We start from the raw sequence: 26,619 nt of genomic DNA, 5'->3' as shown, positions 1-26,619 counted from the left end.
CATTTAAATTCCTTATTAAAATTGCAAAATGTTTGGGAATTTTTTTCTTCCCAGGCATGGAACAAGGCAGTTGCAAGAAATATGTATATCTGAATAAATATTTGGGAGATGTTAAAGATATCAAAATTGTATATGGACCTGCAGCTCGATTGAGACCCTCTGATGTCCCAAATAAGTACTTTTCATGTAAGTATACATGGATGCTAACTTGGATTATATTTATAATACTTTCCTCTAAATTATTATGTCTCTTCACTAAAGTGCATCAAAGTTAATTTCTTTTTCATGATCAGTTCTCCAATGCAGATCTTTGGCACTCAAAGGGATTCTATAAGGGGACTGGGTATGAGGACACAGGTCCAACCACTTATCTTTGTTGCTCATTGCTAATATATTATTTGATGAACTTAGTACAATTTTATGTTGAAGTGTGTGTGTTACTTGTATTAGGTTCAAGAATACTTGTACTAAAAAAAAAAAATGAAAAGTTCAGCTACACGTATTCAAGTTTAATAACATTCCATTAAAATAGCTTAGAGCTGTTATAGAATAATATTCCATTATGAGGAGGAATGTTGGCAATTCCGTAATTCTTAAAATTCTATAAACAACTGGTTTTTGTCCTCATAAATGACTTTTCCTTGACCATTCCAAAACAGAGTAAGAATGTGTTTTGCAAATGGAGAAGAAATTTCTTCACATTCTGTCCTGACACATGTGGAACCCCACCTGCCAAGAAATGGTTTTAAATATTAATTATTTGGCAAGTGAGGTCCGTTTGCTAACTGTTTGAACCTCTGTTGTAGCCCACTTCTTGATTGCCATCTTTGTTAACTTCCAGATGCCTACAGCAGGTCCTGTTTATCTCTCTACTACAGTAAACTTTGAAATAGAAGAGATAAAAAGCTTGTCTGACATTTATCAGAATTAGGTTTGGGCAGTGTGATGCTGTATGTGTCATGTTGAATATTCATGAGGAGAAGTAGATGTCACTGCAGGAAAATGTTTATGCAAATATTAAACTATTAATGTAGTGACACTAAGCATAGACTCTGTATATGCCTGGCAAGTTTTAATTAGTAGTTTTTTAATTTATAAAAGTAGTATACAATTATTGTAAAACCTGTTATAAGAACTATGCAGGCAGAGGCAGTGCCCAGAGCTGTTTAGGATGGGATGGCTAAGCTTTGACCACACCCTTATCTCCTTAGGCTTCTGTTTCCCAAATTAAAGCAAAAACTGTATCTATATTTATTTATCAGTATACATACATAAAATATATTTATAATACATGTTCTTTTATCTGAGTAATTTTCTCAAGTTTATATAAAGTATACTAGAAGGATCTTTGGAAAGCTAGACATTTATTGATTTGTAGCACAGAATACACTAAATCTTGCTTTGCAAATTCAGTTTCAAAGCTAGTCTACTTGCCCTCTCCTAAGTTCCCGTGTTTCCTTTTTATTTGGAAATTCTAGAATTACTGAATATCAAAATATGTAAAGTAAAACATAACAGTTTCCCTAAATCTCCCTAATTCATGACTCATTTCCTCTCTCTAGAGATAAATCTTGTTAGGTTGGGATATGTCTTTCCAGATATCTGGTATGTGTATACAAAACATGTTTGTTTTTTAATTTTTATACCATGAAATCGTTCTAGATCTAGGTGCATGGACAGATAAGTGGGTGGTCAGATGGGTGGACACATATATAAATTAACAGATGAATGGATAGAAAGTTATTCTGTAACTTGCCTTTTCATTGAACAATATGACATAATTTTAGAGGCATGAGGTGGTTGCCTTCTCAATCTTGCCAATAACTAATGATTTAAATAAGGTGCTTGAAACATATTTTGATATTTTAATATAGAGTTTGAGTTTGACATGCAGCATTTTTGTTTTAATTGTAGCATACCATCAACAATAATTCTTATCTCTGTCCCCCTTCAGTTAATTATGAAGATCTTGCCAAAAATCTTTCTGTAAGTATCTTTATGTCTCCATTATCTAGTTATTGTTTGTTTGTTTAATATGTGTTTAGAAAGGGGGTTCAGTTCTTGGGGTTTTAGCATTAGAATTAGCATTAGAATTTTGAGTATATGGGCCAACATTTATATGCTCTGTTGTTTTTAAATAACTTTGAGGATATGTCCCAATAAGCTAGCATTGAAAGTTTTTAAGGGTGTGCCTGGGTGCCTCTGTGGGTTAAATATCTGCCTTCGGCTCAGGTCATGAGCTCAGGAACCCAAGACTGAGGCCATGTCAGGCTCCCTGCTCACTAGGGAGTCTGCTTCTCTCTTTCCCTGTGTTCCTCCTTCCCCAACACACATGCATGCACACTGTCTCTTTCTCTCTCAAATAAATTAATTAATTAAAAAAATTTTAAAGAATTCGTTTATTGTCATTGTTTCATTTTTATGACAGTAAAGAAATAATTGGAGAAACACCTCGGTGGCTCAGTGGTTGAGAGTCTGCCTTCAGCTCAGGGCATGATCCCAAGGATCCAGGATAGAGTCCCACATTGGGCTCCCTGCATAGAAACTGCTTCTCCCTTTGCCTGTGTTTCTGCCTCTCTCTCTCTCTCTCTCTCTCTCTTTCTCTCTGTGTCTCTTATGAATGAATAAATAAAATCTTTTTTTTTTAAAAGAAAAGAAATAATTGGAAAAAACAGAAGGAAAAAATCTATAGCTATTTTACCATAGGTACTGTTAACATTATTACATATTTCCTAGCAGTCTTTTTATACCTATTTAAAAAATAAATGTCTGTCTTGTTGATAAGTTATCTACAGTACAGTTTTTTACATGGTATGTTTTAAGTATTAAAATTCTTGACATTGTAGTTCTAAGTGTTTGAAAATAATATAATCAGTAATAACAAAACTGAGTGCCAAAGTCTTAAGAGTTTGTGGGTTTTTATGAAGTCTGATTTCTTGTAAAAAATATGAGTGTTGAATTGTTGGGAATGGTCAACTGGTACATTATATAACTGGTAAGAACTCAGTTATTTTTGTATCTGTGACTTATTGAGCAGTCTGGTAAAAATTTTATCAGAAAAAATTCATACAGAATTAAGCAATTTCACACCTAAAAAGATATGGAAATAAGAGTTTTTCTTTACCTCCTATAATTTCAGTGCCGGGAACCAAACCAGCACTTCAAACCTTATCTGAAACATTTCTTACCAAAGCGTATGCATTTTGCCAAAAATGACAGGATTGAGCCCTTGACATTCTATTTGGACCCTCAGTGGCAACTCGCATTGTAAGTTTGATGGCTTCCAGATAAACTTAGCCTCATATGTTAGTAATTCCATGTAACCATTGGCCCCTTTCCAACAATCTTGTTATATGAAAATTGTACAAATAGATTCTCTTCACACTATCCTGGAATTTCTTAACCTTGGCCTGTTGACCTTTTGGGTCAGATAATTCTTTGTGGTGTCCTTCACATTGCAGGATATTTGAAAGCATCCCTGGCTTCTAACCATTAGATTAAAAAGCACCCTTTCCACAGTTGTGCCAACCAAAAGTGTCTCTAGACATTGCCAGTTTCCCTGGGGAGAGCCATTCACCCCCAGCTAGATACCACTCCTCTGCTCACATCCATATGATTATTTCTTATGCTCTACCACTTACCATTGTATCCCTGCTGCACATTACAGCTGTCCTACTAATACCTTTAAATCCAGCAAATAGGGTGCCTGGGTGGTTCATTAAGCGGCTGCCTTCAACTCGAGTCATGATCCGATGGTCCTGGGATGGAGCTCCTGAGCAGGAAACCTGCTTCTATTTTTCCCTCTGCCACTACCCCTGCTTGTGCTTACTCTTTCTCTCTGTCTGCCAAATAAATAAATAAACAAACAAACAAATAAATACTTAAATAAATAAAAATAAATCCAGCAACTAATTGGTAAAACCTCTTTATAATGAACGATTACTTTCTTCATTTTACAGAGTTGTTTTTCACCTCAGTTTTTTGGTGTGTTGGAAAACTATTTGAATGGTTAATATTGTTAATATCTCAAAACATGATAATTAACTCTTTTGATGGTTGCCAGGAAGTCAGGGATGATAAAGCAAAGCCTAAGCAATGAACAAGGATTCAGTTAATGTTTCACTCCATTTACTAGAGAGCTGTACTTTTAGTGTCTGGAAGAAAAATATGAAGGAAGTGGTGGTCTTTACCCTCATGAGAGAACTAATATTTCAATGACATCTATTATATTCCAAAGATTTCTTTAGACTAAACCATTTAATTTGTACAAATAACCAAAAACGACAAAATTGAAACCAAGAAAAGAAAACTAGCTTGCTAAAGTCACAGCTAGTAAATAGCCTAGTCAGCATTCAAAATCAACTCTGTGTCAATGCTTATGTCTTTTCTCCTCTATGCTATATTGCTTATAGAGTTGATTTATCTACAAAATAAAAGATAAGGGTGGCCAGTTAATTCTTTCCAAGCCAGGTGACTTTGTTTGCTTTTTTTTTTTTTTTTTTTTTTTGCTTTAACAAAATAGGGCCTTATTCTTTATTAACATAAATAATGTCATGATTATAAATTTGGTACTATGAATAGACTTTACGTCATTAATTCATACTATGTCAAAATTAGGAATCCTTCAGAAAGAAAACATTGTGGAAGTGGATTCCATGGTTCTGACAATTTGTTTTCAAATATGCAAGTAAGTAAACTTGTTATACTTTAAAAAATGATAGTTTATAAAAAAAAGTTTATATCTGAAGAAAACTGTATGAAGTTATAGACTTAGAAACATAGAATGTGATTATATGTCTTGAAGGAAAATTAATGAAGCATATAATTTTATACAGCTGTTTTACTTTGGGCATTACATTAATAGAATTTTGTTAAAATGTTATATTCATGTTTCATGAACTTGTGGTTTTTACCTTAGACTAAATTTCTAATAATTATTTTGCCTGTATTTCTGCTCCATTAAGAATATTGCTCTATAGTAAATGAAAACTAGTGATTTAATAGGGGAAAAGATATCATGCTTTTTTCCTAAATGAAGATAATGCCTTATATTTAACTAGCAATTTAAAATTTCAAAATATACTCACAATGATTAATTTGATTTCTACTGCACAGTGTGTGGTGAGCAGGGTGACATTTATATCCCATTTTACAGATGAGCAATGATTTCATCATCTGTTCTGACTGTCAAGTCAGGATTGCAGTAAAGCTGAGAGAAATAGCCCATGTGTCCTTAGATTAAATGTGCACCACGGGTTAAAACAGTATCCTGTGGAGTCCATGGACACAAGCATTTTTCCCATTATCTTAACCAGTTTATACATATACAGTGTGGATAATATAAAATAGTTTTTGTCACTGACTACATACATAGCTGAAATGAATTGACAAACTCACTTTTCTGGCCAATCTAGGCACTTTTTATTGGCTATGGACCTGGATTCAAGCACAACATTGAAGTTGACTCCTTTGAAAATATTGAAGTCTATAATTTAATGTGTGGTAAGTGTGAACAGGCTTCTTTCATTTTGTCTGAAAACAGAGCTGATATAGGACTATCCAAAGTAGGCCACGTGGTGGGCTCCTTTATAGAGAGGGTGATGAGGGGAAACAGACCTTCTTCTTCCTGACCTGGAGTGATTGAAAAAAAATATGGGGACCATGCCATCTGATTACAAATGTTTCTTCCACTAGGCTGCACACACGTAAACTGGAACATCCAGAGCAGGTACATCCCCAATGCCTCACACTTTGCCAGGACTTGGGCTTAATTATATAACATTTGAAACAGGCCTGGGGGGAAGCCTGAGAGAGTTTGGAGTCTGTGAAGGGTACACCAAACAGGCAGAGCCTCTGGTAGTAATCATAGTTGAATGGATGACAGTGTCAAGGTGGTAGAAATTGAGGAGGACTCATTAGATACATTCTTGGTTTACTCTGTACTTTCTTAATTAGTACTTTTATTTTTTTATTTTATTTTTTAATAATAAATTTATTTTTTATTGGTGTTCAATTTGCCAACATACAGAATAACACCCAGTGCTCATCCTGTCAAGTGCCCACCTCGTGCCCGCCACCCAGTCACCCCCACCCCCCACCCACCTCCCCTTCCACCACCCCTAGTTCGTTTCCCAGAGTTAGGAGTCTTCCATGTTCTGTCTCCCTTTCTGATATTTCCCACTTATTTTTCCTCCTTTCCCCTTTATTCCCTTTCACTATTATTTATATTCCCCAAATGAATGAGACCATATAATTAATACTTTTATGGTCAGATATGTGTTTTAAATATTATTTCCTTTTTCTGATAATGATACCAGGCATTTGCAAAACTTAAATATGTCCTCAGTGTAATTCTTTCAGTGGGAACCTATATATTTAAATGAATTAATATGTCCTAAGGCACTTAAAACAATGCCCAGCACATCCTAAGTGCTTTACTATAGAAGTGTTTGCTATTTTATTTTTAAAGATTTAATTAATTAATTAATTAATTAATTTATGTGTGTGTGTTAGAGAGAGAGAGAGAGAGAATAAGTGGGGGAGGAGCAGAGGAAGAAGCAAATTCCTTACTGATCAGGGAGCCACATGTGGGACTTGATCCCAGGACCCTGGGATCATGAGCTAAAGGCAGATGCTTAACTGACTAAGCCACATAGGCACCCGTGTTTGCTGTTGTTATTACCAAGAGCATGAGTCAGACTCAGAGTAAGCTAGTTTTGAATCCTAGGTCTTACTCCATTAAAGCTTTGAGGCTTTGAGCAAAACACTGTGATTACTCATCTACCAAGTATTGACAATAACTTATTAAATTGTTTTGAGGATTAAGTAAGAAAAATATATTAGCACAGTGGTTGGCATATAATAAGCATACTAATGGTGGTAACTATCCTACACATTAAAATTCAGAAGTTTCTATAGAGAACTACAGCATACATATTAGTAATTCCATTAAGAATACCTTAGTCATAAATGTTCTAAAATTCAAGAGAGTGTTACAGTTTCATTTTAGGTAGAGAGTAAACTCTTTTATAGATAGGGTTTAAAAAAATAAAAATCAAAGGATAAGTCTACTGTTTATTTGATTTTGAAACCTCTAACGATTTATCATTCTTGGAATTATGCAGATTTACTGAATTTGACACCTGCTCCTAATAATGGAACTCATGGAAGTCTTAACCACCTTCTAAAGAATCCTGTCTACACCCCAAAGAACCCCAAAGAAGTTCATCACATGGTACAGTGCCCCTTCACAAGAGCCCCCAGACATAACCTTGACTGCTCATGCGATCCCTCAGTAAGTATCTTCAAAAACGTAGCCCAGTTTGATCTTACGGCACCCTCTGCATAGCTTGTGTTCTAGAAACAATTAATGGTCAAATTAAAATCTATGAGTGGGCATAAATATATATTTATGTTTAATTCTGGTAGAACACTGCACCACTTTTATTGTTTATTTTTCCTCTCCCTAGTTTTTGCATTTTCACCTCTGTCTCTATCCCTTGGTGCTGTGACTTGACTTAGGTGCAGGTTGGGAGAAGTCCAGCTAAGTCCTAGAGCATCTTGAATCATGAGAATCTGTGCTGTTATCCTAGCAGTGAGGTCTTTATTATAAACCAATCACAGTATTCTTTCTCTAAAATATATCTCAATTTATTTTAAAGTTAGAGGGAAAATCACATTTCTTTTGGTATGAAATGAATATATGGCACTGTTTCTTTTTTACTCCTATCTTCACATACAGTTGTAAGAAGATAAAAATATGTGACAAGTGAACAAAACTGAGAGTGTCCTTAGAGATTTGGGGAGCAGTTGATTTTATGCTTTCCATTTTGTTTTAGGCTCAAAGAAAGACTATAAGAATAGTGATAAAATGATAAAGCAGCAATTCTCATTTTTCATTCATACTGTTGGGCTTATGTAACAGTTTTGCCTTTTTGTAGCTGTCATCTGACCTTTTATCCTATTCTTCAAAAAAATAACTTTCACTTGTACAAGATGGTTTTACCTTTGTCCCATGATGGCTGTAGAAGTTGTTTCTTTCAAGATTAAAGCATGTCTTAAGACAAAAACAAAATAAAACCCCATGTCTCTCGTTACTTAAAATAGTACTATTACCTTTTTAGGTTTTGCCAGTTACAGATTTTGAGACACAGTTGAATTTGACTGTGGCAGAAGGTAAGACATGTTTACTCTTGAGCTTGGAATGTGGAAGCAGGCTTTTTCTCAACAGTATCAACCACAGAAAGTTGGTTTGGGGACATTAGTTGAGAACAATGAAACATTATATGGTCTCATTCATTTGGGGAATATAAAAAATAGTAAAGGGGATAGGAGGGAAAGGAGAGAAAATGAGTGGGAAGAATCAGAGAGGGTGACAGAACATGAGAGACTCCTAACTCTGGGAAATGAACAAGGGGTGGTGGAAAGGGAGGTGGGTGGGGGGTTGAGGTGAATGGGTGACAGGCACTGAGGGGGGCACTTGACAGGATAAGCACTGGGTGATATGCTATATGTTGGCAAATTGAACTCCAATAAAAAAAATAATAAAATTTAAAAAAGACTATAGAGAACTCCAAAAAAGAGAGAGAGAGAGAGAGAGAGAACAACCAATAACTTAAAGGTAGTAGTGGTGGAGGACCACCTGAGGAAACAAAGAGAGGTCATTGCTTAACACTCTAGACTGTTCATCATAAAGAAAGAAGGAATCTTTAAAGCACATCATATATTTAATGGAAGCTGAATTACTCTTTATGAACACAGTGGAGGTGGTTTGAGATTTTGAGGATTTTAATAGGTCTATAAGAGATCTTCAGATTTCCATTGTAAACACCTGTTAAATTTCTATTTCACTTGGTTCTTAGTTCAGAGTGTATAAATTATTTATCTAAAGTTATTTCTTCATAACTTTTGAATGAAAATTAGGTATGCTTAATATACAGACAACTGTTAACATTCATCAGTTGTGACTGGGATGTTCAGCATCACTTTGATATGGTCTCTGATACACATGGATATAGTCTCTGATCCTTAAGTTACTTGGCTCAGTTTTTTCCTTCTGGAATAAAAGTGAATTCAGCATCATTCCCAAGTTGAATTTGCTTATATAAAATCTCTTTAAATTTGGAGCACCAGGGTGGCTCCGTCAATTAAGCATCCGGCTCTTGATTTTGATTTTGGTTTAGGTCATGATCTCAGTGTCATGAGATTGAGCCCTACATCGAGCTCCACACTGAGTTTGGAGTCTGCTTGGGATGCTCTCACTCCCTTTCCCTCTGCTCCTCCCCCCTCTTGCATATGCTCTCACTCTCTCTCAAAAATAGAATAACATAACATAAAAATCAAATCAAATGAAATAAAAAAGCTCTGTAAATGTTTAGAGAAATCTTTGATGGCTCTGTAATGGCAAAGAGTTGTGGTAAAGGATGACACTTCTGGAACTGATCAGTGTTTGAATATGAGCATAGGAACTGTATGTCCATGGATAAAGTATTCAATCCCTGTAAACTACTCATCTGTATAATGGGGCATATAACCTTAATTCATAGGGCTAGGTAAGAATTAAGTTAGATGATGTATATAAAAGACTCTACAAAGCACTTGATACTTGGCAAAAATACAATAAATGGTCTATCTTATTAATGCTTCATTCAGCTCAGTCTCATAATTTCGGCTGTGAATTTTTTACTTCCTAAGCACATGCATCACCCAGAAATTTCTCTGTCTGTAGTTTTCCCTGAAGAATAAATCATTAAAATAATGCTAAGAATTTTAGTAATATTCTTTTAAGTCCTAGTTGCTGAAATTTCTAGCAATTTCATATAGTGTCCTCTTGTGATATCTTGATATTATGTTTATCTTTCAGAATCTTCATGGGCAAAAACTATAGTGAATCTCTTTTGTTTTCTTAATTGTTCATGGTTCTGGTCTTTGTAATTAGGGGTTTTTTTTACACTTAAAAATCACTTTTCAGTAGGAAAAGTAGAGGAAAGAATTGGATGAATGTATCATTATATATTGTCTTAGAACTCACAGTAAGTATGTTTGAATGGTGGTTTCATTATTCCCCTATGACCCAAGAGAAGGTTATTAAGCGCGGCACTTTACCTTATGGAAGACCCAGAGTTATCCAGAAGAACACCACAGTCTGTCTTCTATACCAGCACCAGTTTGTGAGTGGTTACAGCCATGACATCCTGATGCCCCTTTGGACATCTTACACTGTCGACAGAAATGCAAGTATTGGTCTCCTCTTTAGCTATTGTGGATATTTCAAATTATCATGAAGCAAAACATTGAAAGCATAGTTAATTTTGGTCAGTTAATCTTGGCTCTATACTCAATTCCTGAGGTAGAAGGTCACTAAACTGGGAGTCTGAAAATTAGGTTCTGGTTCTAGCTCTGCCACTAACTAGCTATGCGACTCCACAGATTTCTTCTGTGAAATGAGGGATTGCATGTAATAGGAGTTCCTCCCATGCTTTTTGTTCATTTTACTATCTTATGATTCTAATTTACAATTTTGCAAAATCAATTTTTTAGTCAGGCACAGTTCTTCATCTCTAAATACATAGATGTGTGAGCACAAAGGATCTTCCTTAGCTGCGTGCACCTGAGGGGGTCCTCACTAATGGGGGAGGCTGTTAAAGCTCAGTAACCTCCCTGTATATACCACTCACAGGACGACCCCCAAACCAAACCAGGGAGAGGCTGGGGTCCTGTCCACCTCCCAGAACATAGGAAGGCCTTGAAAAGAGTTGGGGGTGAAGAGGGCAAATACCTCAGAATAAGACCATCATTCCCCCTCACCCCTGCTCCCTGGCTGCTGTGATATAAAGAGAAACGGAAGATGGGCCTTGGAAGAGAGAATGGAGGAGGGGATGAGATTTAGATTTTAATCAAATTGAAGTTTTAAACTAGACCAGATTTTCAGAAAGTGAATGCCTGGCAAGCTACAGGATGCCCTTAAGAGATGGAAAGGGGATTTGAGAGAGCTTAACTGAGTGTAGCAGCTGGATTTAAAGAATAAAACTATTGTTAATACTCACTGAGAAAGCCAAATAAAAAGATAGGGATATGTGTGTGTATATATGTAATTTCTGTGTTAAATATGTGTGTGTGTGTGTGTGTGTGTATGTACAATGTACCTGCACATATTCACATGATTACATAAAGTTTCTACCATAAATTTGATTGTTGTAATTTTGAAGACTATTTTCCAACACTGTAAATACATTTTTTTACTTGACTTTGTGATATATGAGAGTCTGTGTGGTGTTTTGTAGGTCCCCAGCAGATGTACTGTTGTTTAAAGCCTTAATTACAGTGTTCTTTAATTCTGTTCAAATGTTCAGTTTTCTTATATAATCAAAGCCGCATATATTGTCATCACTACTCCTGAGGCTTTCATGCCGCATTATTGTTCAGTGGCTCCCCACTCCTAGCTTTATAGTCTGTGTAGTTGTGTATGAAAGAGAGACTCAGGTCTCCCCCAAAACAGCATTTCATCCTCAGTCGGTTTGCAATTGACCAAACAAAAGCAGTGCCACAAAATGAGCCAGCATAATAGGAAAATATTTGCCCATATACGACAGATGTCTAATATCCTTAATATCTTAAAGAGGTTTTACATTTACATCTTTAGTAAAAAGATGAATATACTACTAGAAAAATGGGGAAATGGTGGAGGACAGCTGGAGCTCTATAATTGTATGGTGTTATTCACCTTCAGCTACTCAAAGCAATCTTCTTTTATATGTGTGATACTTGATGGCTGTTTTCATTTTGTTGTTCAGGACAGTTTCTCTACAGAAGACTTTTCCAACTGTCTTTACCAGGATCTTCGAATTCCTCTGAGTCCTATCCATAAGTGTTCCTTTTATAAAAATAATGCTGAACTGAGTTATGGGTTCCTCTATCCACCACGTAAGTTTCTAAGTCTCTGACCTTTTCTCCCTCTTGTCATCTTTCTGTCTTCCTTTTCTTTTCCTTATGAGGCAGGGTACATATCTTGTTTTTTTTTATTGGTGAAAATTGTGAATGAAAAGTATAACTATTAGGGAAAAGTGTACAGTGCCTAAAACTTGAATTTTAGAAAATAGAACATTCTTCACGTTTCTACATTTCTTTGACATGGAATTTGAGAAAGCTTGGATCAGAAGGATATATCAGGGTTCTTTCTTAGGAAGGAAATATCTTTTGTTTCTTACAAGGAAAAATGTAGGGGTGCCTGGGTGGCCCAGTCGGTTAAGTGTCTGCTTTCGGTTCAGGTCATGATACCAGGGTCCTGGGATGTCATGCTCCCTGCGCATCGGGGAGCCTGCTTCTCCCTCTCCCTTTGCCCCTCATTCTCCCACCACTTGTCAGTCATGCTCTCTCCCTCTCTCGCAAATAAAATAAATTTTTAATAAAAATTTTTTAAAAAGGGAAAATGTAATTTGTCAAAGAATTAGGAATAGGCAGAGCCTAGGTGTACTTGCTCTTTCATGGAGATGGAGCTGCTAGGGAATGGCTTTTTTTTTTTTTTTTTTTTGAAGTTGTGTTTATTTTTAATGTGGCACATTTGTGGGTTAATGAGAAGATGTTTTGAGGCTGGCCTTAAAAGGCAGAAATCAGGGACACCTGGGTAGCTCGCAGTTGAGTGTCTGCCTTTGGCCCAGGGCGTGATCCTGGAGTCCTGGGATCAAGTCCCACATCGGGCTTCCTGCATGAAGCCTGCTTCTCCCTCTCCCTTTGTTTCTCCCTCTCTCTCTCTCTGTGTCACTCATGAATAAATAAATAAAATCTTAAAAAAAAAAAAGACAAAAATAAAAAAAAATAATAAAAAAATAAAAAAATTTAAAAAAGGCAAAAATCAGAAGGCTCCAGGTGCTCAAATATTCTCAATATCCAGTCCAATCCCCAGAGTAAGTGTCTGAAGTCAGAACTTGACTATTGCTTTATAAAAATAGACCAGGCCCAAGCCAAAAATCTATACAAAGAAGTCTTGTACAGTAATTAGTGGCAGGCATCCTGCGATGTTTTTTCTGGGTAGTAAGTACTGTTCTGAAGCCATATATTCTCTTTTTTTCTTCTCACTATTGGAAGAGTTTAAGGAGAGAGGGTTGTCAATACATTTTAGTTGAAATTTGAATATATTTAAATTGGGGGTGTTATTTTTTTTTAAAGATTTTATTTATTTATTCATGGGAGACATAGAAAGAGAGAAAGGTAGAGACACAGGCAGAGGAGAAGCAGGCTCCATGCAGGGAGCCCGACGTGGGAATTGATCCTGGGACTCCAGAATCATGCCCTGGGCTGAAGGCAGGTGCTAAACCACTGAGCCACCTAGGGATCCCCAATTGGGGCTGTTATTAAACTTTTGTTTCTTTAGTAAATTCATCTTGAAAAAGAAAAGATCTATATTTTACTTTTTTTTAAGGGACTTGACCGAACACACTGCACTTTCCCTTGACTCAGTACCTAGGAATGTTTTATGAGTTTAAGGTGATAGCTAATTTTTTTAAATGCCCTCCCATAGATAAACCATTAGCCAGCCTTAAAAAACAAAAGAGAAAACACTCAAATTAATAAAATCACGAATGAAAAAGGAGAGATTATCACCAATACCAGGAAAATACAAACGATCTTTAAAACTTATGAGCAGCTATATGCCAATAAATTAGGCAATCTAGAAGAAATGGATGCATTTCTGGAAAAACACAAATTACCAAAACTGGAACAGGAAGAAATAGAAAACCTGAACAGGCCAATAACCAGGGAGGAAATTGAAGCAGTCATCACAAACCTCCCAAGATAGAAAAATCCAGGGCCAGATGGCTTCCAGGGGAATTCTGTCACATGTTTAAAGAAGAAACCATACCTATTCTACTAAAGCTGTTCTAAAAGAAATGGACAGAATACTTCCAAACTTGTTCAATGAGGCCAGCATCACCTTAATTCCAAAACCAGACAAAGACCCCACCAAGAAGAATTACAGACCAATATCCCTGATGAACACAGATGCAAAAATTCTCAACAAGATTCTAGCCAGTAGGATCCAGCAGTACATTAAGAAGATTATTCACCACGACTAAATGGGATTTATCCCTGGGATGCAAGGCTGGTACAACATTCATAAAGCAATCAATGTGATAGATCATATGAACAAGAGAAAAAACAAGAACCATATGATCCTCTCAATTGATGCAGAGAAAGCATTTGACAAAATACAGCATCCATTCCTGATCAAAACTCTTCAGAGTGTAGGGATAGAGGGAACATTCCTCAACATCTTAAAAGCCATCTACGAAAAGCCCACAGCAAATATCATTCTCAATGGGGAAGCACTGAGAGTCCTTTCCCCTAAGATCAGGAACACAACAGGGATATCTGCTCTCACCACTGCTCTTCAACATAGTACTAGAAGTTCTAGCCTCAGCAATACAAAAGACATTCAAATTGGCAAAGAAGAAGTCAAACTCTCCCTCTTCACATATGACCTGATACTGTACATAGAAAACCCAAAAGACTCCACCCAAGATTGCTAGAACTCATACAGCAATTCGGCAGTGTGGCAGGATACAAAATCAGTGCCCAGAAACCAGTGACATTTCTATACACTAACAATGAGACTGAAGAAAGAGAAATTAAGGAATCAATCCCATTTACAATTGCACCCAAAAGCATAAGATACCTAGGAATAAACCTAATCAAAGAGGTAAAGTATCTATACCCTAAAAACTACAGAACACTTCTGAAAGAAATTGAGGAAGATACAAAGAGATGGAAAAATATTCCATGCTCATGGATTGGAAGAATGAATATTATGAAAATGTAAATGTTACCCAAGGCATTTTACACATTTAATGCAATCCCTATTAAAATACCATGGATTTTCTTCAGAGAGTTGGAACAAATCATCTTAAGATTTGTGTGGAATCAGAAAAGACCTGAATAGCCAGGGGAATGTTGGAAAAGAAAACCAGAGCCGGGGGCATCACAATGTCAGATTTCAGGTTGTGCTACAAAGCTGTGGTCATCAAGACAGTGTGGTACTGGCACAAAAACAGACACGTAGATCAATGGAACAGAATAGAGAATCCAGAAGTGGACCCTCTACTCTATGGTCAAGTAATATTTGACAAAGCAGGAAAGACCATCTACTGGAAAAAAGTCTCTTCAATAAATGCTGCTGGGAAAATTGGACAGCCACGTTCAGAAGAATGAAACTAGACCATTCTCTTACACCAGACACAAAGATAAACACAAAATGGATGAAAGATCTAAATGTGAGACAAGAATCCATCAAAATCCTAGAGGAGAACACAGGCAACATCCTTTTTGAACTTGGCCACTCCAAATTCTTGCAAGATACTTCTATGAAGGCAAGGGAAACAAAAGCAAAAATGAATTATTGGGACTTACTCATGATAAAAAGCTCCTACACAGCAAAAGAAACAGTCAACAAAACTAAAAGACAACCTACAGAGTGGGAGAAGATATTTGTAATGACATATCAGATAAAGGGCTAGTTTCCAAGATCCATAAAGAACTTATTAAACTCAACAGCAAAGAAACAAACAATCCAATCATGAAATGGGCAAAAGACATAAACAAATTTCACAGAGGAAGACACAGACATGGCCAACAAGCACATGAGAAAATGCTCCGCATCACTTGCCATCAGGGAAATACAAATCAAAATGACAATGAGATACCAGCGAGAATGGTGAAAATTATCAAGACAGGAAACAACAAATGCTGGAGAGGATGTGGAGAAAGGGTAGCCCTCTTGCACTCTTGGGTAGGAATGGAACTGGTGCAGCCACTCTGGAAAACTGTGGAGGTTCCTCAAAGAGTTAAAAATAGAGCTACCCTATGACCCAGCAATTGCACTGCTGGGGATTTACCCCAAAGATACAGATGCAGTGAAACGCCAGGACACCTGCACCCCGATGTTTCTAGCAGCAATGTCCACAATAGCCAAACTGTGGAAGGAGCCTCGGTGTCCATCGAAAGATGAATGGATAAAGAAGATGTGGTCTATGTATACAATGGAATATTCCTCAGCCATTAGAAATGACAAATACCCACCATTTGCTTCGACGTGGATGCAACTGGAGGGTATTATGCTGAGTGAAATAAGTCAGTCAGAGAAGGACAAACATTATATGGTCTCATTCATTTGGGGAATATAAAGAATAGTGAAAGGGAATAAAGGGGAAAGGAGAGAAAATGAGTGAAAATATCAGAGAGGGAGACAGAACATGAGAGACTCCTAACTCTGGGAAATAAACAAGGGGTAGTGGAAAGGGAGGTGGGTGGGGGGTTGGGGTGACTGGGTGATGGGTACTGAGGGGGGCACTTGGCGGGATGAGCAGGGCGTTATGCTATATGTTGGCAAATTGAACTCCAATTAAAAAAAAAAAAAGAAACAAGTTAAAAAGAAATAAAAAATAAATGCCCTCCCATGAGAAAGTATAATTTCTAATGTTATTCATGAAGAACGAAATAGTTACTTTTTTTTTAATTTTCTTTGTAGAACTAAATAAAGGTTCAAATCAACTATATTCTGAAGCACTGCTTAGTACTAATATAGTGCCAATGTACCAGAGTTTTCAAGGTAAAAAATTTTAACCCTGTATCTCACAATTTCAATGAATTTCTGTATATTATAGGTATAATTTATATTAATAAGACTTATCCTCTAAATTAAATGACTATCAAACACATTCTTACAGGTATATGTTCTTATCTGTTCTTAACTTTAACAATATCAGTACACAAAACTTCTACAACTCTTAGAATTATGATATATTCCAATGTCTATTATTCTACTTTGTATTTAAATGTTTATAAACATTTTTTGGTGGAAAAAGTATGTAATATTTTTCCTAAGTTATCTGGCTAATATAGCCTACTAACACATTAACTTTCAATATGTTTTCCCATTTAACTTTTGGAGGTTCTTGATAATTGTTTTTGATCTTAAAATGAATAGATTTTTGCATCATCATTAACTATTACAGTATTTGGAACTCTTACAAAAATAAATACACATTTTTTTCTTTAGATGTCATAGAATTTCAAAATACAGAGCACACAAGGAGGCTTTTACTCTACGTGTAGAATACTTGTGAATATTTCAAAGGGAATTTTTGGATATTAACAGTATATCTGAATAACCTGCCTTGCATTTAGGTTCATGGTTTTTAATGCCTAATGGTGATCTGTGATCACAAATTCATGGTGATGCACATGGTCAGGGATGCCCAAAATAGTGTTGATTTCAACATCTGTCTCTTCTGCCAGAGGCCAAAGCTGAACAATGTATTTTTGGCATCACACTAAGACTGAAGTCAGATTTGACATTGTCTTTAATTATTACAGATTCTAATTTTGAATAAGATTATTGAGTTATTTAACATGGCGGCATGACTTCCTTCTTGTTTCAGTTATATGGCACTACTTTCATGGTACCCTTCTGCAAAGATATGTGGAGGAAAGAAATGGTGTCAATGTTGTCAGCGGTCCTGTGTTTGACTCTGATTATGATGGACGTTATGATTCCTCAGAGACCTTGAGGCAGTAAGAACATATTTCATTTACTCTTAAAAACAGCTGTCAAGTGAGATTACCATCCAGTTGAGTCAGTGGAGCTTTTTCTGTCTGATACTATTCATATTGCTGAACATGACATTTCTGATTACACTGGAAGCCCCTTGAAATATCTGATTAATTTTGATGTTTTGCTCAGTGTTCAGTAAAATGTTTTTTTAGAGGAAAGAAAGAGTGTTTCTCCCCCACTCAGTTTAGATGAGTAATTCCTGAGTTCAGATCAAACACTGAAGTCTGCCATATTTTAAGAAGGTTTAAGATACATGTTTAAGATCTCTCTGTGTGGCTAATTGTTACGATACTGTCTTAATAAAGTGATTAGAAGATAACCACGTGGTGTGGCTAGAGGCATCATGAATGGAAGAATAAAGATGTAGTATCTAAGCATAGACCTTGGGTGAATGTCACAGATTTTACCTAGCCTTGCTTAGAGGGAGGCTGAGTCACCATCAGTGACTCAAACCATCAGTGGGTGCTGTTTTTATAAAGGAGAGCAGCAGAACATTTTCAAAACCACTTGATTTTTCTTAAAATAATAACAGCATGATTTTTTGAAGCAATATTGCTATTAAGGCTTACAGGAAAAAGAGAATGAGATGTATGCTGATGTTCAGCTCATTCTGGAGAACTGCTCTCCCAGGCGGGCTCAGGGATTACTCTTACACACATGTACCGGTGACACATTAGTTTGTCCTGTATAATTTATAGACATTGGTTTGTAAAATGACAGGTTTTGTTTGTTTGTTTATTTATTATAAATAAATAAGGGTCTCAACATAACTGCCTCAGAGGTCATAGCAGTAGAATGGGTAAAGAAGAGAATTTCATGCCTTTCCCCTTCCACCAGAGCTCTCAGTTTTAATAAGTTTTATATATTATGGTTCTGCATAAGGTTATGATAGAAAACAATGCTCCCACTAACTTAAATTTGGAAAGATACTGAAAAACAAATAAATAAACCTGGTTTTGAGGCCAAAGGAAATAGCATTAAGATGAGGTAAAGGGACATGTTGGAAAATGTGCTGCAATTTAAAAGAAGTTCTCAGGATGAGAAAGAAAATCCCTTTAAAAGCAAGGAGGGTTCACAGAAACATGACTTCTCTGGCAGGGCTGGAGTAGAAAACATCCCAAACCAGTTCCCTCTCTGTCTGCCATCTGTGTACTGCAGCACAGAGTTGGAAGACAATAATGCTTTGGAATCCTGGTTGTAGGGATTCGAGAATGATAGATTTTTTTCTTTAGTGTCCCAATTCCACTGTGTTAAGGTAGAACTAACAAAAAAAAAAATCTGAAGTTCAGTAAATTTTTATAGGAAATAAAAATTTCTTGGCTCATGTTCATCTGTTTTCTAGCTCTAATTCTCTCAATCTGGCAGAACATGTTGAGGTATTATGATCACTAACTTCTTCACAATATTTTTAATTATTTGACTGAATTTTATTTTTAGATGCATTGTACTAAAAATATACTTTACTGACATATTCATTAAAAAAAGATGGTTATGTTTTTCTTAAAGTGAAGATTTTCATGTTTTCTAGAAACAGCCGACTCATCCATAATCAAGAAATTCTGATCCCAACTCACTTCTTCATTGTGCTGACAAATTGTAAAGACACATTCCAGACTCCCTCACAGTGTGATGATTTAGACAGCTTAGCTTTCATTTTGCCTCACAGGGCTGACAACAGTGAGAGCTGTGTGGTAAGAAGCCTTTGTTAATTTACCTTTGTTAATTTGAATAGAAAATATGAATATAAGTATATTTGTGTGTATCGTATCTGACATTACTGTGGGCAAAAACAGAATGTGAATATGCATGTACTTTGAAAGAATGTACTTTATATGAACTCTGCAGAGTGGTTTTGAATTCGAAACTTCGAGATGATAGATCTTTGGCGAAGACCACTCTTGTCTGTTAAAACACAAAAAAACAGATCAAAATGTAAAACCTTAAGGGATGCCTGGGTGGCTCAGTGGTTGAGCATCTTCCTTCGGCTCAGGTTGGGATTCTGGAGACCCGGGATCGAGTCCCACATCAGGCTCCCTGCATGGAGCCTGCTTCTCCCTCTGCCTGTGTCTCTGCCTCTCTCTCTGTCTCTCATGAGTAAATAAACAAATCTTAAAAAAAAATAAAATAAAATCTTAGCACCTGCATTTGGCTTAGCTGCTAAATTCCAGGTTTATTTAAACTACAAATTTACTCTTGTTTCAAAACTAGATTGATAATTCTCAAAGTGTCAGCACTGTTATAAATTAGTCTTAAAGTTATGGCTAGGTAGTATTTCAGATTAATTTCTACATATAACTTCATTATAAAAATCACGTTTGTCCCTAATTAGGCACTGGGCTCCTTTTCCATCTCTACCATTCCAAAAGCTATTGTACCAATGTCTTAAATGTAAACATTTAACCAAATTCTATAATAGCAGTATACCTAGAACACACTAAATATTGGACTTGAACCAGAGAGAGGATTATTGGAAGGTGTATCACATATGTTGACTGATCGCTTCTGTTTCATCTCTGAAGTAGTGACTAACCATCAGCAAGATATTGACGTGAGAGGAAGATGCATTACCTGTACTTTTTATCTATCTCTATGTGTTGGGACAACAGGAATGGAAAGTATCTACTGGCCTAGTAGTCCACTGAGTCAGGGTTATTCCTCTAAGAGCCAGAGTGAAGATTGTTGGAGAGAAAGAGCTTGGGTGGGGTAGTAAGTAGCACTGGGTATAGTGATCATTGGAGGCTAATGGGAAAATGGAAATGATTGATCCATTCCCTTTTTATATAGAAAGTCTGAATTATTTCCAACTAATATAATGCCCCAAGGGTACAGAAATCTTTATTGGAGGATGTCTTTAAAGTACAATTATAGCCCACCAGCAATGCATACCTTCTTCATCCTACTCCAACAGGAGGCATATTCAGAAAAATGTATAGTTACACATAAGTGTATGATTTCCATCTCTGTTACCTGCCTCAGCTACTGGCTCTGCTTCCATGTGCCAGAGCATGTGTCTTTACTTCTTGTCTGATCTCCCGTTAGCCGAGACATCATTACCCCACCAGAAAGGAAATTGTGTTTTACTATGTCCCCAGATCCCCTCTGCATTGCAACTGTGTAAATAACTGATTCTGATTAGAACTGGTGTTCTCATAGTGCATTTGCACACATCATGACATTTGGTCCTCAGAACAACCGTCTCAGGAGGGTGTAGGTAGGAGCATCAGATTTCAGATGTTAAATAACTTGCCTCAGTTTACATGGTGTGATGGTGACAGGACCAGGACTTAAATCCAAGTTTCTCTCTGCTAATTCCCACACTGTTGAAGGTTCTTGCACCAATGCAGTACATGAGCATCGATTCCAGGTAAATGTCCCTTTTCCCAAACTTGAGACATCTAATTAAATAAGCCTGCTTGGTATGTATTAGATGGTGAGCTACTCGAGAGCAGAGATCATGCCTAACAAAGCTTGTAGCACCTGCCTTCTGGGAGCTAGAGTGATGTAAATCTTTGAAATGTGAAGATGGAGTGCTTGTAAGGAAAGTGAACTGACTGTTCTCTCCAGTGACTTCTTTCTCCCCCCTCACTTTCATAGCATGGAAAGCATGAGTCTCTGTGGGTTGAAGAGTTACTGAGGTTACACAGAGCTCGGATCACAGATGTTGAACACCTCACTGGACTCAGCTTCTATCAAGAAAGAAGAGAGTCAATTTCAGACATTCTAAAGTTGAAAACACAGCTGCCAGCCTTTGACCAAGAAGACTGATTTTCTTTTTTTTTTTTTTTTTTTTTTTGAAGACTGATATATTTTTAATTCTAAAAACATAGCACAATGTTTTGGAAAGAACCTTTTATTTTATACAGTCCTCTCTTCACGCTGTCACATTGTTTGGAAAATGTCTACCAGAGCTGAGAATCCTCTGCGATACAATCATCTCAGGGAACCCTGTGGCCTCCGCTTGGCAGTAGAAAAATGCTCTTACTGAATCTCACACACGGTTGAATGAACAATTCTTAATTGTTCCAATTTGGGGAATAAAGACAGACTATCTCTAAAACTACTCTTCTACTTCTCTTAAGGGCAGAAGTAGCTGTGAACCTTGTCTGGACACCAGATATTTGAATTTTATTTTCTTTAATAAACTTTTATGGAACTGGCAAACACAACTGAATGGATAGGATTGGAATAGTCTGTGTTACATTAGTATTTTCACAAGGATTTAAAAAGTGATTCTGGATACTTTCTAACTTGGAGTTTCATTCATTTTAGTTTTAACTGAAAAAATTAGTAGAAGCAAAAATATTTCTAAGGCCCTCTTTCTGTCTTTGCCCTATACCCCTTCAAAAGCCAAAATATGTCATCCTGTGGGTATTTTTTTTTTTTTTTTTTTTTAGTTGTGACTGGCTTCTTCAGATTTAAAGTCTTTAACAAGTTAAACTTCGAGGAAAGATGTGTGAATTGAGTAATCTAGTAGATCTACCTGCTATAAAATTTTCTTCTACATTTATACAAAAAGAGATTCCCATCCTGTTCACTGGTAATTAACATAGGTGGAAAATAGCTCTAAAAGTGGTTCTTTTAGACTATTAAAAATGACTTGGTGGAACTTCAGAGAACTTGTCAGCACATGCGTCGTGGCATTTTTCAAGACAGTAGGTTGTTTTCCTCTGCACAAAAATGACCCCGCCAACAGCAGAACTGTGCTGAGCTGTTCATTTTGAAGTTCCCCAGATATGGAGAGAATGTGTAACCATTGCTTTACGTCTTTTTGGTCATCAGTCATAAAGGAACCTGACCTCTCCACCACATAGCCTGTATCTTTTAGTCCCAACCTGTGAACGTTCAGAGTTGGCCTTCACTCTTAGGCAACCTGGGTTTGATTTCAGTGATATATTAGTCCACCAGAAATCTGTATTTGCTCTTCATATAATAATCATTCTTCAACAGACTACAGGGCACAGAATCCTTTAGATAATATAATTTGTATCTAGAAATTATTTAATGACTTATATAGTTGGGTTGTTTTTTGTCTTAGTCCCATAGGGTCCTGAGAGTTTGTAGATTACTTTTTTCCAATCTGTCTTCTGTTATTCAATTTGGGTCAATTTCTATTGTTCTGTCTTTAAGTTCACTGATTTTTTTTTTCTCTCTCATCCATTTTGTTGTTGAGCCCACCCACCCACTGATTTTTATATTTCAATAATTGTGTTTTGTTTTGTTTTCTAAAATTTCCACTTAGTTCTTCTTCATGTCATTTCTTTCTTTGCTGAGAATTTTAATTTTCTTTTTTTTTTTGCTGAGATTTTCTATTTTCTCATTTTTTTCCATTGCACTTCATACTTCCCACTGAAGCATCTTGGTGATGGCTGCTGCAAAATTCTTTTCAAATAATGCCAGCATCTGTGTCATCTAAAGGTTGGCATATGTTGTCTCTTTTCAAATTGAAAGAGATTTTCCTGGTCCTGGGCATGATGAATGATTTTCAGTGGAAAACTGAATAATTTAGGTATTATGTGAGTATAGATCTTTTTTAAACCATCTGTTTTAGCAGACTTTCTCTGACATCAGCTCAGTGGGCGAATTAGAAGCACTGTCTAGTTATTTCCACGCGTGGCTATGAGTCCAGGTTTCCCACTCAGCCTCCAGTGATGGTCGGGGCGAGATGAGACCCTTGTCGCTGCTGTGTAGGGTGGGAGGTCAGCTCTCCACTGGGCCTCCATTGAGTGCATTCCTGGCTAGGGTGTGCAGTGAGCCGTGTCCTTGCTCCCATGTGGTATCCACTGACACTGGGCAGGAATGCTGGGAAAGCATTATTATGACCCAAGAGGGGATGAAATGACCAGTTGCCTACTCAACCTTCTCAGACACCGCAATTTCAGGGGAGTTAGGATACTTCATTACAACCTGTTGAGGCTGGAAGTCTAGGCTCCCCACTTGGCCTTTGCTGGCATGGGTAGGGCCATGGTCTTTTCAGTGGTGTTTCCTGGAGTGGAGCCATTACTCTTTTCTCTCTTGGTAGGCTACTCTTCCAGTCCTTTGGCTAGAGAGTAGGCCTTTCTTCCGACATTTTTCTGCGCACTCTGTTGGCATGTACAGGTTGTGACTTCTTTCACTCCAAGTCTGGGACATAGGAACTAAAAAGCAAACTCAGGGCAATTCATCACAGCTTTGTCTTTTGGGTCCCAAGGTCCCTAGCCTGTTTGCCTCCTTCTCTCCACCTGTCAGAATCTTCCTATTTTTGTTTTATATGTAATATCTAAGCTTTTTATCTGCACTTAGCAGAAGAATATCTACTTCTTTATAGAAGTGTCTCATTGATTTTTATATATTCTTCAAAAGACATGCAGACACATGATTGCCTCTATATAAAGTATCTTAGCAGATCTTAATTAAATGGATAGATGTCTCTCCCTTTTGCCAGTCACCAGGGATACAAAGAAGGACAAGTTATAATCCTTACAGTTTTAGGGAGGGAGAGGACATAGCAGAAGTGTAGATGATCCCAAAAGGGTGGTAATTGTTTTAATGGAGCCAGGCAGGGTGCCAGGGAGGAGAGAAGAGACACTGGGTGGTACGTGGTAGTCTTATCAGTGACTTCCCATGGATGGTGACATTTGGACTGGAACTTGGTGTGAAGTGGAACTCTTCAGGTGAACAGGTAAGGAAAGGACATTTTTCAAATTTATTTATTTTTAATTTTTTTAAAGATTTCATCCATTTATTCATGAGAGACACAGAGAGAGAAAGAGGCAGAGACACAGGCAGAGCGAGAAGTAGGCTCCATGCAAGGAGCCCAATCTGGGACTTGATCCCGGGACTCCAGGATCATGCCCTGAGCCAAAAGCAGGTGCTAAACTGCTGAGCCACCCAGGCATTCCAGGAAAGGACATTTTAATATCCGTTGGACGAATACATCCTTGGCCTCTTCCCATTTACTCTTTTACTTCTGATATTTCCTACGAGTGTTGCTATGACCAACTTATGATGTACAACCGCTTTATTTTTTCTGCTTTGTTATAATAATCTATTCTTAAAAGTCAGACTATAAATGCTATGCTGGCTCTTTAAAGGGCACCCACATCTATTCCTACTGAGCTTGTTTTTTCAGTTCCTCTTACAGTGTTCTTTTTCTTATTTTGTCTCGAAAGAGATCTCTCCTTTGACATATTATCAATTTAAGACAAGTGACTGGCCTTCACTCTCTCAATTTGAATGGTAAAGTCACAAGACTATGTATGAAAATGTCTTTATCCTACTCTCTACAGTAAAGGCTGGTCTTTGCTTTTCATATACAAAGCAAAACCTTTACTTTTCCCTCATTTTATTGCAATGCCTCTGATTAGTACTTCTTAAATGATGTAAGTAACTTCCGTATAAGATTTCATAGCTCAGTCAGCTCGTTTATGGCAGAGCAGAGAACCAGCTGGAACTTAAAAATACCTAGAAGTTTCAGAGAAAAGAGGGCAAACCTTAGGGGGCTGAAGGCCAATGTTCCAGCACGGTAGATCAATGTGTAGAGGACCATTAGGCCAGTTGGCCCAGTCCTGTTTCAGGAGAGGAGGCAGATGAGATTGTAGCGGAGACCACCCACTCCTCCAGGAAAGGCGGTTACTTCTCCTCACCCTGACTTTTTTCTTTCATTAGCTACAGTAACTGTCCTACCTTGCCTTGTGGGTACCTGCTTATGTATAACAGGAACAGGCATTTGAACTTTTGAAACTAAATGTGATTACACTTCATGCCAAAGCCTATCACAGGAATCTGGTGTGTTGGTGCTTTCGTAATAAGCATTTGGTAAAATTTTAACATGACTGCAGTCCAGTGACATTTTCCTTGATTTTTGGCAGTCTAGATATTGTAAGGGGGAGGGGAATAATCTACAGAATATGTCTCTAAGCTAAGAAATGCGGATTTACCAATAAAAGTGATATATGCAGAAGCGTGGCTGCTTTCCTGTGTGTGCATGTGTGTGGAGGGCGGGGACAGGGAATGGGATGGTGATTTTTTTTCAGGGATGGTACTGCATGCAAGGATTGTAGACAGCCACAGTTGTATTGATGGTAGGGGAGAAAAGATCCAAAGTTCATTTCAGGTTCACAGAGTAAACATGAATTTCTGATCTGTGACTTATTATTCTTGTTTTTGGTTTTTAATTATTTGGAATCATACTTGTAGGTAAAAACAAAAGACTGGCATGTATAAACATCCTTCCAATATTTAGAATGGTCTGAAGCCAGAGGGAAAGTATCCAATTTGTAACTTCCATAGAATTTTTTAGTATGAAATTTTTGTACTTCTCCTTTCCATTGTGTATAACCAGCAATTGAGGGAAAAATATTTACTAGAATTTATAGCTATGGCAGAAACTATAGGTGCATAAAATTAGTCTTGGTCTGCTAGAAATGAAAGAATCTCTTCCTGAGATGTGAAAGGAAGCAACAGAAAAAAAATGTGCCTTTCATTCTACCCCAAAGTCATCGTTTTAAATTTGATTTCGTACTTGCCCATAAAACTTCAACTCAGGGGGCAGGATTTTATTAAAAATAACCCATTCATTTAAAACTCTCATAGAATTTCATTGAAACAAATTCAGAACTCAGAATTAGGATAGATTTCAGCTTTCACAGATAGAGACACAAAACAATTTAATAAATATCCAGGAAATGAGTTTTTATATCTCTTAATAATTTTGCCCCAGGACATCCAGGTATTTCTCACTATCAAAATTTTTTATGCCTACAATTAGATGACATTGTAATAAGTGTAATATAAACCTGTCAGAACTGAAGGTTTATAAATTAATAGAGACTGGAGATTATTTTAAATAAATGAGACTAGTATTTTCTCAGTTCAATGAATGGATCTCATTGCTCAAATTTTTACAATTTAAAAAATCTGAGATCAAAATCTACAATTTTGCATTCATAAACTATTCTAGATCTTGACACAATTTCACTGTTTTGAAGAGTTACTCACTTTTATGAAGGTCCAAACAGAAACAGTGGTTAACCCAT

The 26,619-nt window shown here is 36.8% G+C and overlaps 1 protein-coding gene across 1 annotated transcript in view; it reads left to right on the top strand.

The window, feature by feature from the left end:
• Positions 1-25,544, top strand: part of ENPP1 (ectonucleotide pyrophosphatase/phosphodiesterase 1) — a 73,796-nt gene extending 48,252 nt beyond the window's left edge. Inside the window, exons 13-25 of the mRNA XM_038525686.1 lie at positions 55-186; positions 1,955-1,986; positions 3,140-3,267; positions 4,618-4,687; positions 5,415-5,502; positions 7,125-7,294; positions 8,124-8,175; positions 10,078-10,232; positions 11,793-11,922; positions 16,520-16,600; positions 17,433-17,565; positions 19,134-19,296; positions 21,200-25,544. Of these exons, the coding sequence (XP_038381614.1) occupies positions 55-186; positions 1,955-1,986; positions 3,140-3,267; positions 4,618-4,687; positions 5,415-5,502; positions 7,125-7,294; positions 8,124-8,175; positions 10,078-10,232; positions 11,793-11,922; positions 16,520-16,600; positions 17,433-17,565; positions 19,134-19,296; positions 21,200-21,370 (1,505 nt within the window). The 3' untranslated portion in view covers positions 21,371-25,544. The remainder of the gene's footprint in view (positions 1-54; positions 187-1,954; positions 1,987-3,139; positions 3,268-4,617; positions 4,688-5,414; positions 5,503-7,124; positions 7,295-8,123; positions 8,176-10,077; positions 10,233-11,792; positions 11,923-16,519; positions 16,601-17,432; positions 17,566-19,133; positions 19,297-21,199) is intronic.
• Positions 25,545-26,619: the final 1,075 nt, after the last annotated feature.

Source organism: Canis lupus, chromosome 1, assembly GCF_011100685.1.
Source record: "Canis lupus familiaris isolate Mischka breed German Shepherd chromosome 1, alternate assembly UU_Cfam_GSD_1.0, whole genome shotgun sequence".
Lineage (NCBI taxonomy): Eukaryota > Metazoa > Chordata > Mammalia > Carnivora > Canidae > Canis > Canis lupus.
Note: the sequence above shows the minus strand (reverse complement) of the source record. Positions and strands in the feature narration are given on the sequence as shown.